Source organism: Rousettus aegyptiacus, unplaced genomic scaffold (assembly GCF_014176215.1).
Source record: "Rousettus aegyptiacus isolate mRouAeg1 unplaced genomic scaffold, mRouAeg1.p scaffold_m13_p_10, whole genome shotgun sequence".
In the NCBI taxonomy this organism is placed as follows: Eukaryota; Metazoa; Chordata; class Mammalia; order Chiroptera; family Pteropodidae; genus Rousettus; species Rousettus aegyptiacus.
In genome coordinates, this window is record NW_023416285.1 from 21,158,179 (window position 1) to 21,172,293 (window position 14,115).

Genomic DNA, 14,115 nt, shown 5'->3' on the forward strand with positions numbered 1-14,115 from the left:
AGTTGTCATCTTGTCTTACATCACAAAGTTTCCTTACATCATCTCATCTTATTCTGAAATCCCATCTCCTTACTCTAGATAAAATTAAAGTAACATCATATGTCCTGAATTATTCCTTTGGGTCCTCTTCCACAGTTTCAATTAATTCCTGAAACATATTAAGTATGTATGTCACTATTACCTTAAAAAAAAAAAAAAAACATACACACTCAAAATACTCTATATCAAAGTCATCTTCCTTCTTCCTTTTTTTTTTCTTTTTAACCCAAATCTGTTGAATCTCCTTCATGTTCCAATTTAGAGGAACATCTACTTCATCAACAAGCTCAAAACCACAATGTTTAATTATTCTTCCCCTTAGCACCAGCTCTTCATTTAGTCAGTCAGGCATTTAATCTTATCAAATCAATCATAATATGCTCTCAACTCACTGTTTTTAAATTATATCTTCCTCTAGAAATTTTCAGTTATTTACAGTCTCTCTTCTTCCAATCTCTTCCTTGCCATTACATCCAGCTTACTTACCAACATATAAATTGTATAACTCTTCAGTGCCTACATACCAAATGTGAATTCTATAATATGCTATTTAAGATGATTCAGAATCTGGCTACAATGATTATTTTTTAACTGTATCTCACTATAGATGCTTTCTCCCAATCACCTACTTGTACCAGTAACATTCTATCAAGAATGTTTTATTTTTAAATATGATTATATGCTGACATAAACTAATGTTATTTCCAATGCTATTTTATTTACTAATTATGGAGTTTAATACATAGGAATGCATTTATTTTAACATTCCACAGTAAGACACATTAAAATGATAATTCATTTAAAAGAAAAGCTCTGTTAAAATTAAAATAGAAACAAATCAACCAGAAATGAATTTTGTTTGAATAAAAAATTAGACTTACTAGAGAGAAAGTTATCTCGACTCATATATATTGGTCATTATGTAATAATAATATGTTCCATGTAATTTTATGAAAATAACAAAGCTTTACAAATCTCTTCCATTTCTTATATAAACTTTTATTAAATAATATGATCCTAAACAACTGATTTTGGCAGATTTTAATATTTAGATGTTTTCATTAATTACAACACAAAATGTGAAAAAAACTTTCACAACAAAGATGCTCTAAGTCCTTATAGACACTGATTAAACTGTTCCGAGTCAATATAATGCTTACTCTTTCAATTGCAACTTTTTTGAGACAAAATGTCAAAGTAGATCTTTAAGAAGATAAGCACTTCTATGTTATTAAATATACTATTTTGTTTACATTAAAATAAATAAATCATCAAATATTTTCGTCATATATTTGAACCATGATGTATTAAATGAATGCATAAACTTTGCCATTAGTCTGCCTTTTAAGTAATAAATCATAAAAATTATAGGATATGTTCAAGAATGAAATACTACAGATTTACTTAAGATTAGATGCAAACATGCTAGCCTTTCATATCACCTAGTATGATATTTTAATTTTCCAACTTTTTAGTGAATTCCCTAAGGAACTTACAGAAGTGGCAAAATGAGTAGGCTTCAAGAAATCATTCAACCTTTCTACAATAAGCAACTGAAGACCTGAAATAACAAAACCCTTATTACCTGGTATGATAAATATCAGAAAATACTTTTTGTCTCCTGCCTGTTTAATGATAGACTTACCCGGTGTTTAAATAGAAGTCTTCTTTGTGGACAGCCAGGCAGATAACTTCATTGATATTAATGGTGCCATTAGGTGTGGTAGATTTGTTATTTTCATAGTAACTCAAAAAGCCTCCTTCTAAAACACACCATTTTTTATTTGTCTCTAAGAATTTAAAACAAAACAAATAATAAGTTAAACTATATCAAACTCTAATTTTAAAAAAATACATGATTTAAATGACAGGATTCAAATAAATTTATTAATTTCCTATTTTGTGTAAAGAACATTGCTATTGCTGCATGGGATATAAAGTTGCTACACTCTGCTCTTAAAAATTTTACAGTCTAGTAGCAAGGAATATATAAGACAAAAATAACTATGACATTGATGACCAGTGAAGCAGGCAGAGCCAATAAAGGACTGCTACAAAACAACTCTGAAACAGCAAAGATTGATGTCTGTAAAGAGTTGGTTAGAAAAAAAGTGCAGGGTAAAAAGTAAGAAACATGGGTGAACTTACGAATGCAAAGGAAGAAGTCAGCAACTCTAGTGCCTTTAATGTCTTAGTTGGGGGACTTAAATTCATCTTGTAAGGGGTCAGCACACTATGGCCTGCAAGCCCAAGGCCAAATCTAGCCCATTACTTGTTTTTGTAAATAAAGTTTTATTGAAACACAGCCACTCATTCATTTATAAATTGTTTGTGGCTGCTTTCCTATGACAAAAGTAGATCTGAGTTGCAGCACAGACCATCTGACCTACAAAGCTTAAAATGTTTACTATCTGGTCTTTTAAGTTTGCAGAGTGTTGATTCTATAATTGATGGTTAACGATTAAAATGGTTTCAGCAGAGGACAATCAGATTTACATTTTAGACACTCTACTACTGTGAAAAATAGATTTGAGAAAGTGAGACCAGAGGCAGAAAACCAGCTAGGATACTGTTGGCAAAGTCCTCCTGAGAGATGAAGATGGCCCAAAGCAGGACAGTGGTAAAAGGGATAAGGGGAGCAAGGGGGAGAGAGGGGGAGAGAGGGGAAGAGAGGGGGGAAAGAGACAGAGAGAGAGAGAGAGAGAGAGAGAGAGAGAGAGAGACAGAGACAGAGAGAGACAGACAGAGACAGAGAGAGACAGAGAGAGAGAGAGACAGAGAGAGAAATGCATGCATGCACTGTGTTCTAAGGAGATAAACATATACTGATTGGGCACAGAGAGTAATAGGGAACTAATTTACAGTTGTACTATTTTTAGCTTTGATTACAAAGTTGGCAGTGATGCCCATTTTTATTTAAAAGAAAATGAAGTAGAAATGGTTTCAATGCATGTAATATGGGTTCCCTTTTAGAAGCAGTGAATGAGAGATATCTTGGAAATCCAAGTAGACATATATTTTATGCATGTCACACTATGGATTTGCATCTTGGAGCAAGGAAAGGTCTCAATAACTAGAGAGCCTTTAGGATGTAAGTAGCAATTAAGAATATAAAGTAACCAAGAATAAAATCCTAGTGAACTTAAAATTATAAGGAGTTGTCAACTATACTTTAATTAAAAAATACATATATAAAAATGGAAAAAACTGTAATGGATGAAGAGGGGTTCGTGAAAGCAATAAAGCAAATGAGACAGTGTGTAAAAAAGAAAAGGTAGAGTATTTCAAAAAGGAATGATTACCAATATTAAATATAGCAGAGATTTAATAAAATGAAGGTTGAAAAGATGTCAATTGGTCTCCATAATAAGGAGACAATTGTCCACTTTACTGAAAGTGCTGAGAAAGAAGTCGGGTTGCAGCATAATGATTAAATGGGAAGAAGTGAAACCAGTCAGTATAGATCGATAACCTATGTCATAAAACAAAGGATATCATAAGCAAAAATGAAAGCATGAACTACGTTAAGACAACTGACAAAAGAAAAACATGTACTGAAATGAACTGAGAATGAACATTTTCTTTCTCAAAAACAGAAGGGAATCAAGGTAAGAATTGGAAAGATACAATTAGATCTTGAGGTTAGAAGATTATTTAACTATAATGGCACCCCTCAGTTAACCCAATTTCTCCAGGACTGGGCCTAGGCACAACCTCTCCCAGGAATCTTCTTCAACCCTCTATCCCTCTCACCAGGCCAAGTCAAGTATCTTCCTGCTGCATCCTTACCACTATGTGGACCCAAAAAAGGTAGAATTGGAAGTCAAAGACTCAGGGTTCTAATAATGACACCATCGCTAACTGGGTACCACTGAAAAAAAAAGCTTAATTGTTCTGTGCGCAGGTTCGTCATCTGTAAAACCAGGATATGACATATCTAACTCATAAGATTACAGTGGTAATCAAATGATGCAATGCATGTGAAACACAGAGAAAAGTGGTTTATATGTGCTTATTTAAATACATACTACCATTTTTACATGACCTAATAATTTTCATTTAATATAAGAATTTAAAATACTATTTTTAAATATAACCACAATATTTGAACTATATAACATTTTAGATTTATTTACCCAGCGTGGCTTTAAGCTATTTGAGAACAAGGATTGTATTTTCTGTCCTCAAGAAGCACCACATTGTTTAGTCTAGAGAAAATTTGTTTAAATTATTTTCATAAATTAGAAAGTAAAGTTAGTAGTTACAGAAATGGCTCGGATGAGGTTGCCAACTTGAAGAAAAATGTAAAGATAAGGAAATGTGTAAAAGAATCAATAAGAGAATCAAATGAAGTTACTTTTAAGAGTAGGAGGAGGCTCTATGCATGCATCTCCAATTCCCTCCCAGAACTCCAAAAGAATGACAGTGAGTGAATAGAGGTATAAACTTAAAAGTACAAGGAGGACTGAAGAGACCTACAGGACACAGAAAATGACTGATCTGTCTGAGAGGCAATAGCTGGTACCTTCAGTCATGAAAATTAAGTCAACAAAAAGTGAGCAATGTTCTACAAAGTTCCAGAAAGTCTTGGAGAGGCTAGTATCTCAGGAAGTATGGGCGAGAAATTATTAACTGCTAAAATTTAATTGAGTACTTAACAATGGATGTCAGAAAGTATTTCCTAAAGTTTGTCTATGCTTTATCTCTTTCAATTTTGAAAATAAAATTTGGCGCAGTTTCTAAACAGATGTGATACTTATTTGCTAACATGGAGTCTAAAGGAAGACAAGTAGGGCTGGGAAGAAGGCACCATTTCAGACATGGGTCTGTTCAGGCTTGTTTTACTCCTACTGAATTCTGAAAATTATGTGGAAATATGAAGTTTTTAGCACTTAAATCTTCTGGTGGGTTTTATATGATTATGCATTCTGAAAGTACTCCTTGCATTTGGTGTGCTTCCTGACTAAACCGTAGGCGCTAAAAATATGCGGAGTTCAAACAAAATGGATGAATGACAACCAGACTCAATTATTTTATATAATCTGCCTTTGTATTGCCAAATTTTATTACTCATCATGCCTTTTTAATTCCCACTTTAAAAAAAAAAAACTAAAACAATGAGACTTGCCAATTAAAGCAACAAAAAAATCCCATATATTTCCTATTGAAAGACACTAACTTGCAAAAATTAAATTGTAAAAGATTTGTTATTTTTTATAGGTTTTAATGATGTAATTCAAAGTCCCATTTCCCAAATAATTCTTTGAATAAGTGAGAAAAAATAGTAAACTCGAATGGTTCCAAAAAGTAATACTAGGAAGGAAAAGTTATCTGAATTTTTCAGTTTTCCTAGATAAATTATTTTTTAAATTATCACCTCGCCATCATCTTATGGACTCTAGAGATTGTACAAACTCTCAAATTTTTAAATTACTGTCCAGAATTATGTAGGTAACCCTCAATGTTGCACTTATAACATACATTAGATCTACGGACATTAAAGCTAATAAAGAAGGTCTATAGATATGGACATAATGCATAAAGTTTGTAGATCAGATAATTTCCTAATTTTGATCACCATACTGTAGTTATTTCAGGGAATGCCCTTATTTTTAAGAAATACAGCCTGAGGTACTAAGGGGTTAAATAGGTATCAAGTCCGCAACTTATTCAAATAATTCTGAAAATATGTATACACATGTATATACACACACATATATGTATGAGTATATATATATATATATATATATATATATATATGATAATGTTGATGTTTGGGATGTCTAGGTGAGGGGTACATAGGAATTGTTTGTACTATACTTGCAACTTTTCTGTAAGTCTAAAATTATATTAAAATAATTGAAAATTAAAAGTTAAAAGAAATATATATTGAGTTACTCATTAAATTCCTTTGTATCACAGGCAAGGTGATGGTGAAAAGTAAAAGAAAACAAGATAGTGTGTTTAGCTTCAAAAACCATCATGGGCAGAAACATTGAAAAGGTAGAAACCCTAAAGTCACAGGATCACTATATTTGGAGAAACTTATTGTGAAGTGAAAAGCTGAAGCATAACTAGCAGTAAAAAACAACACGAATAATTTCTTTATGGGTGCTGGAAAAGAAAGCTGAGACTCGATCAACTCCCACTGGAAGGTGACATACTGTTCCAGGGTTTTCAAATCCTGAATCACAGTGTATAACTTGCACAGTGACAAGAAAATCATGAAAGGCTGTTATTTTCAAATGACTATTTACCGCAGATTCCTAAAATAGAAAAAAAAAAAAGAGAGAGAGAAAAGTCCAAATACTAATCAATTAGAATTGTATTCAGATGGCTAAGGAAAAATTCTCATAAAGAATAAAGCAAAAAATAACGTTTTTAGTACATAGCTAATCACTGGCACAGATCAGGAATTCCACTCTGTCCTCAGACAGTTTACAATCCAGTCTTGGAGGAGCTGTATTTGAAATAACAACCATAACAACTGTAAGGTGGTCCCTTTCGGGTGAGAATCATTCATGGAGAGAAGGCACTCTCGGACTGACACAGCTTCTGGAATAGTTGTTTATGACTGAAAAGGCATGTTTCTAAAGTAGCAAAAAAAATACATTCTGAGCTGCAATCATTCCATAATTCTGGGAAAAAAAAAAAAAAAACAGTGTGAAGAAAGTCACAGAAGGAGAAACTGCCAAAAACCTATTTAGACAGAGACTCAGATTACACATAAAGTTAGGAAATGGGAAACGGGACTGCAGGCTCACAGCAGAGGCCAGGCCCCGGGAGTCTCACATGACAGGTGTTCAGGAGTTTGTACCTTTCTCAGTAGACAAGTGGGAGCCATTGGAAGGTCTTAAACAAAAAGTGCCAAATACACGATGCATAAAATGAATGTAAATGCAGAATCTAATCATGTTAATTCTAATGGGAAATAAATGACAGATCTCTTTAAAAAGGTGAGTACAAACTCATTTTGTTAGAAACATGAGCTTAGGAGATTCAGTCCTATAACATTATCGTCACTGGAACACTTTATTAGCTTCATTTTTATAAGTGAAAGTGGGCCAGAGGTCAGACAAGGGAGGTACAGATATTACCTTTGAGGATCTGTAATAACAAAGTTGTGATAGGAAATCTTGACATTCTTATTCATCTGGGAAGCAATGAAAAGCTTTAACAGAATTATGTTGGATTGCATTGGTCGGCTTAGGGCAATTCAGACATGCTCTTGACTTTGACCTTGAGAAATGTCGATACCATTCATGACACTGTCAATCAGTTATCAGAAAACATCCACCAGAAACAAAATTGAGGCCACTGTCAATGGGTAACCCTCACAATGCAAGCTGTTTATTAGATAAGAGTTCATGGGCATGGTAGTTGGACTGGCTGGAGGAGTTGTTCATCCCTTGTACTCAACCTTAATGTTTAAATCAGAGAAGACAAACACTGCTGGAATTTACTTAAGTACATGTAAAGGATTTCAGAAGTGACCTTTGAAATTCAACTATGAAGTAATATGGATACTAATAAGTAATATGAAGCAATAGTTGGGTACCTTGGTTGGCAGGTACAGCCTGTAGGGTGTACCTAAACTCAAAGGCTAACTGGAAACCAGAAGTAGCTATGTATACAAATAGCCCCTCTGCTGCTGCTCCTCTTTAGCATCATCCCCTCATCATATTTATGTGCTTTGCATTCTTCTACACATTTTATATACATTAACTCATGAATCCTTCGAATAACCCTATTAGGTCAATTCTATTCCTATAACCCTTCCTTGTATCCTCTCCATAGGCACAAAAGAGTTAATCCGTTTTCCCCGAAATCATACAAGTGCTTAGCATTAGTGCTGGAGTTAGAACCCAAGCAGTCAGTTTTGGAACCTACCCTCTTAACCACTACACATACTACCTCTGTGCCTGATATACACTTGTAGTATGTATGTTCATTTTTAAAATGCAGTAGGTTAGAGCAGAGGCCACACCTTCTAATACATATGTGGAAACTAAATCTAATATAGCTAAGTTGAACCTTGATTTTTAGAAACTATGATGTTTTTCCTGATGAAGAATTTCCTGAAAAGATGGTATTCAGCATCCACTGAAAATAGGAATACATATTGGGAATCCTTTTCACTTAAAATAAATTTTAAAACTATACAAGCTAGACATTTATAGAACAAGAATTCTTCAGACTTCCTCAATGCTAATCTATGAAATGAAATATAAACAGATATACAAAGTTTCCAGTAACCCTATAAACCACTTTCTCTTTAAAAATTCAAACATCTGTGTCAACAAATCACAATAAGGTGTTAAGAGAAAAAAATACAGTCGACGGAAAAAAAACAGAAAACAAAACCAGGACACTATTATTCAGCTCTGTACTTAGGTTTAACAAGAGCTATCAATCTTTCTTTTCATGAACACTAAATTGAGAAGAAGAAGAAAAATACAGATCAGTCTTCATAACCAGAGGCTAGAATAACTTCAAATCCTGAAAACCTAAACTGACAATGTGAAGCTTTGTAACTGAAGGACTGCATGTATTTTATTCCCCAACTATTTCTTTGGTTTTTAATCATTTTGCTCTATGGCATCCTGACAAGCACTGATGGAGTGGTGCAGTCCAGGTGCTTGCCATTCAGAGGCAAAGGTGACAACCACACTTGAATCTCTAAATCTTTCCAAATAATTCATCTTTTTCATAAAGCTAGTGCTCAGAGTTTACCACTACAGAATCTTGAGGAAGGAAAAAAAAGAGAGAGAAAGAGCAAAGCACTGTAATTGGCAGTCTGACATTTTCTTCTTCATTTTGAAGTAGGCTCTTTCTGAACAAAATGTTTTGTGCCAGCAATCATGTATTTTTCTACAAAGGTGAAAAACAAAATATTAACAAGTCACTTCCACTTGTACACTGGTAGTAACATGATTAGAGTAATGGTCATTCATTCAACAATTAGTTATCATGTGACTACTATGGATCAATACTGTTTTAGGCTCCACAGATTTGACAATCCTGAAAAAGCAAAAAATATTGATGCTTCACTGAACTTTAACTCTAGAGGAAAAAAGAAAATGAAAGAAGGATCATCTTCACGTGCTAAGTGCTACAAAGGAAATGAGCTGCAAACTATGAAAGAGAGCTGGCCGTGGAAAAACACTTTAGCAAAGTATGGAAGAGGTCTGACTAGGTAGCACTGAACTGAAGATCCCTGGAAGATGAGAAGGAGCTGCAATGGGGGAAGAGGCCTCTCTGCAGAGTGAACAGCAATCACAAAGGCCCAGAAGAGGAGGAACATGGGCATGATGCAGGAACAGGCAGGAAACCAGTGTAGCCAGGCATATGTCGCACAGGAAGGAAGAATGTGAGATGAAAGGGAGATGATATGAAAAAGTCTTTTAAGGTCATAATAAGAAACAGGACAATATTCTGGAATGAGAAGTTGCTAAATGTACTTGAACAATGGAATTATATGACGTAATTTACATTTTTTCACGACTGTTTAGTCTGCTTTTTGGAGAATGGTTTGGAGGGATACTAGCGAAGATAACATTAGACAAATAAGGGGAGTATTATAGTGCAGGCGGGACATGATGGTGGCTAGGATGATGCTAGCGAGGAGGACAGTAGTCAACTGATTCATGATCTATTCTGAGTTTGAAACAATAGACCTGCTGACAAATTGGATAAAAGAAATGAAGACCATCAAAGAATACCTTGCCAGGAGATGATTTTCCAATGAAATATTTTCTCTGTGCTACGTAACCAATGTACAAAAGTTCGATTTCATACTACTTAAAACAGAATGTTCCAAAATGAGAAAACACGCCTAACTAAATGACAGAGAATATACCAGTTTCTGTTTATTGAAATAAATTTATTAAAAAATATCTAGTTAATTTATAAAATATAAAAGTAAACAATAATTTAGTTACATGTTTAAAACATCAACTCAGTCCTCAAGTGATTAAAAAATAATCTACTTCAAGAAAATAGTAAAACAAACAAGTAAGTCTATAAGTAGTATAACCATAATTGTCAAAAAATAAATAAAAGCTTCTTTTTAGCCTACGAGGTGCTTAAGATATATTGAAAAGCTTTGGGAAGAAAATTTTCTAGTTCACATTCCTTATTTCATCTCTGTATGAGTGGTTTTAAGGGTGGATCTAAGATCTCCAATTATTTAGAAGAAATATTCTAGAAAACTTGTAAACTTATTTATAAGTACATTTATTGCCTTACTATTAAATTATTTTAATAAATGCTACGGTCAATTCACAGATTATTCAGGTACTTTCTCCCTTCTGATCAGTTAACTTTTGACTACTTAAAGGTTAAACACTGATGAGGAGAAAATCTATGTAAAATTTGTCACTTATTATTGGTTGAGTCAAGGAAGACATTAAAAACTATAATTAAAGAACCAAAATCATCTAAATTCAAAGAATAAAAGTGTTCTGCTATCTTGAGTGTCTGCCAGCCATCACTCTTTGACCAAGGACAAAGTGTTACAGTAACAATTATAACACAACTCAGATGTAAAATTCTGCTTCGTGTTGAGCTCCTCCATTTTTCATGTGAAAATCGGCATAATAAAACTATCTAGCAGAGCTTTTAATGTAAGTAAAGTACCTAAAGTAATGTCCTTCACATGGTACATGCTAACTGAAGGATAGCTACTGTTTTCAGAAAAGTGTGACAAAGTACAGTTAACCCCAATATAATTCTGCCTAGGGATACAATTTTATTTTTTTTTGGAAATAAAGCATTTATATAGAAATAATCACTTCAAAGGTACAAGGATCAGGATTAACACCCCTAAGTAGTTTTCCATCCTACTGTTCCTTTGATCGGGTAACAGAGCTGGGTTATAGCACCTAGAGAACTAATACTAGGCTCTTTACTCTCTGAATGCTCACCATCAGTTGGCCTGTAAAGCTTAATCTCTCTCAAATTCTCCTTGTTGCAGTTAGACAGATCTTGTATTTTCTTGCCTGTATTTCTAAAATTACTTCGACTACATGTAACATGAGCCTGAGGCCTGTGTCTTACTCATTTTTGTATTCCTAATGCCAGCACATGCCTGACACCAGGATGGATAAATGCCTGCTAGGACTCTGCTACAGTAATTTCCCAAACCTAGAATAGGTTGTTAAATTAAATTAATTCTCATCATTTGGAAACTATGATCAAGCTTTATTTTACTTACACACCCGTCTTCATCACACACACATACTTACAATCAGAACAAAGTGAATTACTTGATATCACTTAGTATGCTGATAGAATATGTACTGAAAACTTATCAATTCTTCCTACGGGTTAACATTTATTCATATTATCTTCCCAGTCAGGGTGTCTGTCCCTAAGGGAAGGGGCTGAGTTTCACATGTCTTTGGAATTACCCCCACATTGTCAAACAGAACTGGCTGGCCCTAAGGCAGACAACAGTGAATTCTGCTGAGAATTCAATCAGCATGCCGACTCAGTGGTAAATGCCTGCTGCAGTTCATAAAATATTATCAGTGCCTGGAAGCATTTACAAATCCTCAAAAATAATATTTCTCTACTACAAGATCAAATCTAACATTTTAAGGGAAAAAAAATATCAAAATTTAAACCTGTTTTGATAATGAAATAAAGTTTTATCAGATAAAATCTAAAAGGAGCAGAAAAGATACCTTCAAGCAGTTTTTTCTCTGAAGAGAGTTTAGAAGCAGCAGCAGGAGCCTGATACAAAAAGTCACAGAGGAACGTGGACTGCAAGGACTCTTGACTTAATCCGCCTTCAAAATGAACGTCATGTTGAGGGAAATCTAGGAAAATTATAGAAATAATGCCTTTGAAATCTAAAATGTAAACAATTTTCCTTTGCTTATGAATATGTCAGTGAGTTTTAAGCTAGTAGGAAAAGTACTTCAAATATGCCACAGATAAAAACGTACAAAGATATTTACTTTGCATAAAACTTGCAAAATAAGCACTTAAATTGTGTTTATTATTCATATTTGAATATCAGATTTAATTTTGGTGAAAATGATTATGTGGGATTAACTGTTTTAATCTTCCATTGATAAGATTAAAGAAACATAAAAGACTTATCTTCTAAACTTTTCCTTAAAATGAAATAAAAACACAGTCTTAAGCATCTTCCACCGTTTTGGTAATTACCTTTTTCTGCATTCTGGTAGCTTTATTTGAGAAATAAACAGATTTGTGCTTCGATCCATTTAGGGATATATCAGAAGAAACCAGGCTAATGAAGGCATAGGGACTCACCTGAGAATTTGTTATGATAGAGAAATTCCATTTGCAGACTCTGCCCAGCCTTCTTGGCCAGCAGATAGGGGGTGCTGTGCACAGGGTCTCCAGTTGCACACATGACATCTGCTCCACTGAACAGCAGAGCCATTGTCTCCAGAACATCTGGTTTCACTACAGCAGCACACAGAGCCTGGTCATTAAAATAAAATATATCTTTCAAGGGAAGAAAATACAATTCTAGATATTAAAATGAGTGAAAGTCTGGCAATTCATTTATGAGGTGAAGTTTATATTACTTTTTAACTAAGAAATCTAATAATAAGTATACCCTGAATTAAGCAATAGGCCTGCTCTGTATGAGTTTAAATTTAACCCAGGACTTCCAAGTCTCAGTTCATCGTTTGTTGCCGCAGTATTGCCAAACTTCCAATCCATCGGATTTGTTTGTAAGACATTCTTTACGTTTACATACTATAATGACTGATGCTCAGAAAACTCTAAATATTTCAAACGTAATAATTAAGTATCCACTAAATGTTTTGTCACGTGAACGTTGTATGTATGTATCTTCCAGCCTCATCAGGATCTGTAGAATCTTTAAATGATTGTTATGCTTTGGTAATTCGAAATATGAGTACAAATTCAAAACTTTCCTCTTGGGGGAGAGGCATGTGGGGAGGAAGAACAATAAGCAGACACAATAAAACATTACTGACTTATGTTCCACACCATCATTGTACAAACACTAGAACTGGTTTCTTTTTTCTTGAAGTAATAAGCTGCCTTCGCATCTCTTCTCATCCTTTCTTCCTGCTTCCTCACTTGATCGGCTTCCCATTTGCTTCCAAACACTCAGATTTTGGCACCCTGACTCCTTCTAACTCTTTTGCCTCAGGTTCACCGTTTCAGTCCTTCCTGATGTGGTACATTTGCGTGGATTACTCAATAATCTGCCCTCTGTAATGCAACTTCAGGATAATCACTCATTAGATACTGCAATGGACAGCTCAGTGTACAGCCAAGGAGTCTGAGGATGCATTTGCAGTCCTAGCCTGAAGGGCCTATTATTTTAATATGTACTTATCTTTGCTACCATGGTAAAGCTGACTTCCAAAGTTCCCTTCATATCAGAATCAAGAAGCCTGAATTCTCATACTTGACTTGTAATAATTTGTTATATGATCTTGAACCATCCTTTCTCATCTCTAGGATTTAGTTTTTCCACACCTGCAGTATGAGTTTGTTGGAAAATTTAACAGCTGATGTCCCTTCCACTGTAGTAGCCTTTGACTGCCCTCCCAATCTAATCACACATATTTTCTCTTATTCTCTCATCAAACAATTCTTTTTCTTCACAGTGCTCTGTATTTGCTATATTTACTGAATTTCATGTTTATGGTCAGTCTCCTCTATGAAAGATCACTCTCATGAATTAAGAAACAAGTCTACTTTTTACTATAATTGTGACCCCAGCAGAGAACTCAGCAATTGTTAAGTATGCAATAAATATCTATTTACCAAGAACACTCAGTGGGGAAAGGATAGTCTCTTCAACAAATGAAGCTGGGAAACTGGATAGTTACATGCAGAAAAATGAAGATGGACCCCTATCATACACTACTTACAAAAATTAACTCAAAATGTATTAAAACTTAAACAGAAAACCTAATGCTGTAAAACTTCTAGAAGACAACAGGTGGTAATCTCTTTGACATCAGCCTTGGTAATGAATTTTTGGATATGAGACCAAAAATACAAACAATAAAAACAAAAATAAGTAAGTGGGACTACATCAAACTAAAAAGC

General features: G+C 34.2%; 1 protein-coding gene across 6 annotated transcripts in view; it reads right to left on the reverse strand.

Annotated features, from left to right (window-relative positions):
• The window catches only part of ARAP2 (ArfGAP with RhoGAP domain, ankyrin repeat and PH domain 2), a 163,807-nt gene that overhangs the window by 74,225 nt on the left and 75,467 nt on the right, over positions 1–14,115 (reverse strand). For all 6 annotated transcript variants that reach the window (XR_004953060.1, XM_036227596.1, XM_036227598.1 and 3 more), the window contains exons 14-16: positions 12,325–12,499; positions 11,727–11,861; positions 1,685–1,829 (exon numbers count right to left, since the gene is read on the reverse strand). Coding sequence is in view for 5 of the 6 variants with exons in the window: in XM_036227596.1 (XP_036083489.1) it covers positions 1,685–1,829; positions 11,727–11,861; positions 12,325–12,499 (455 nt within the window). In the remaining variant the exon portion in view is untranslated. The remainder of the gene's footprint in view (positions 1–1,684; positions 1,830–11,726; positions 11,862–12,324; positions 12,500–14,115) is intronic.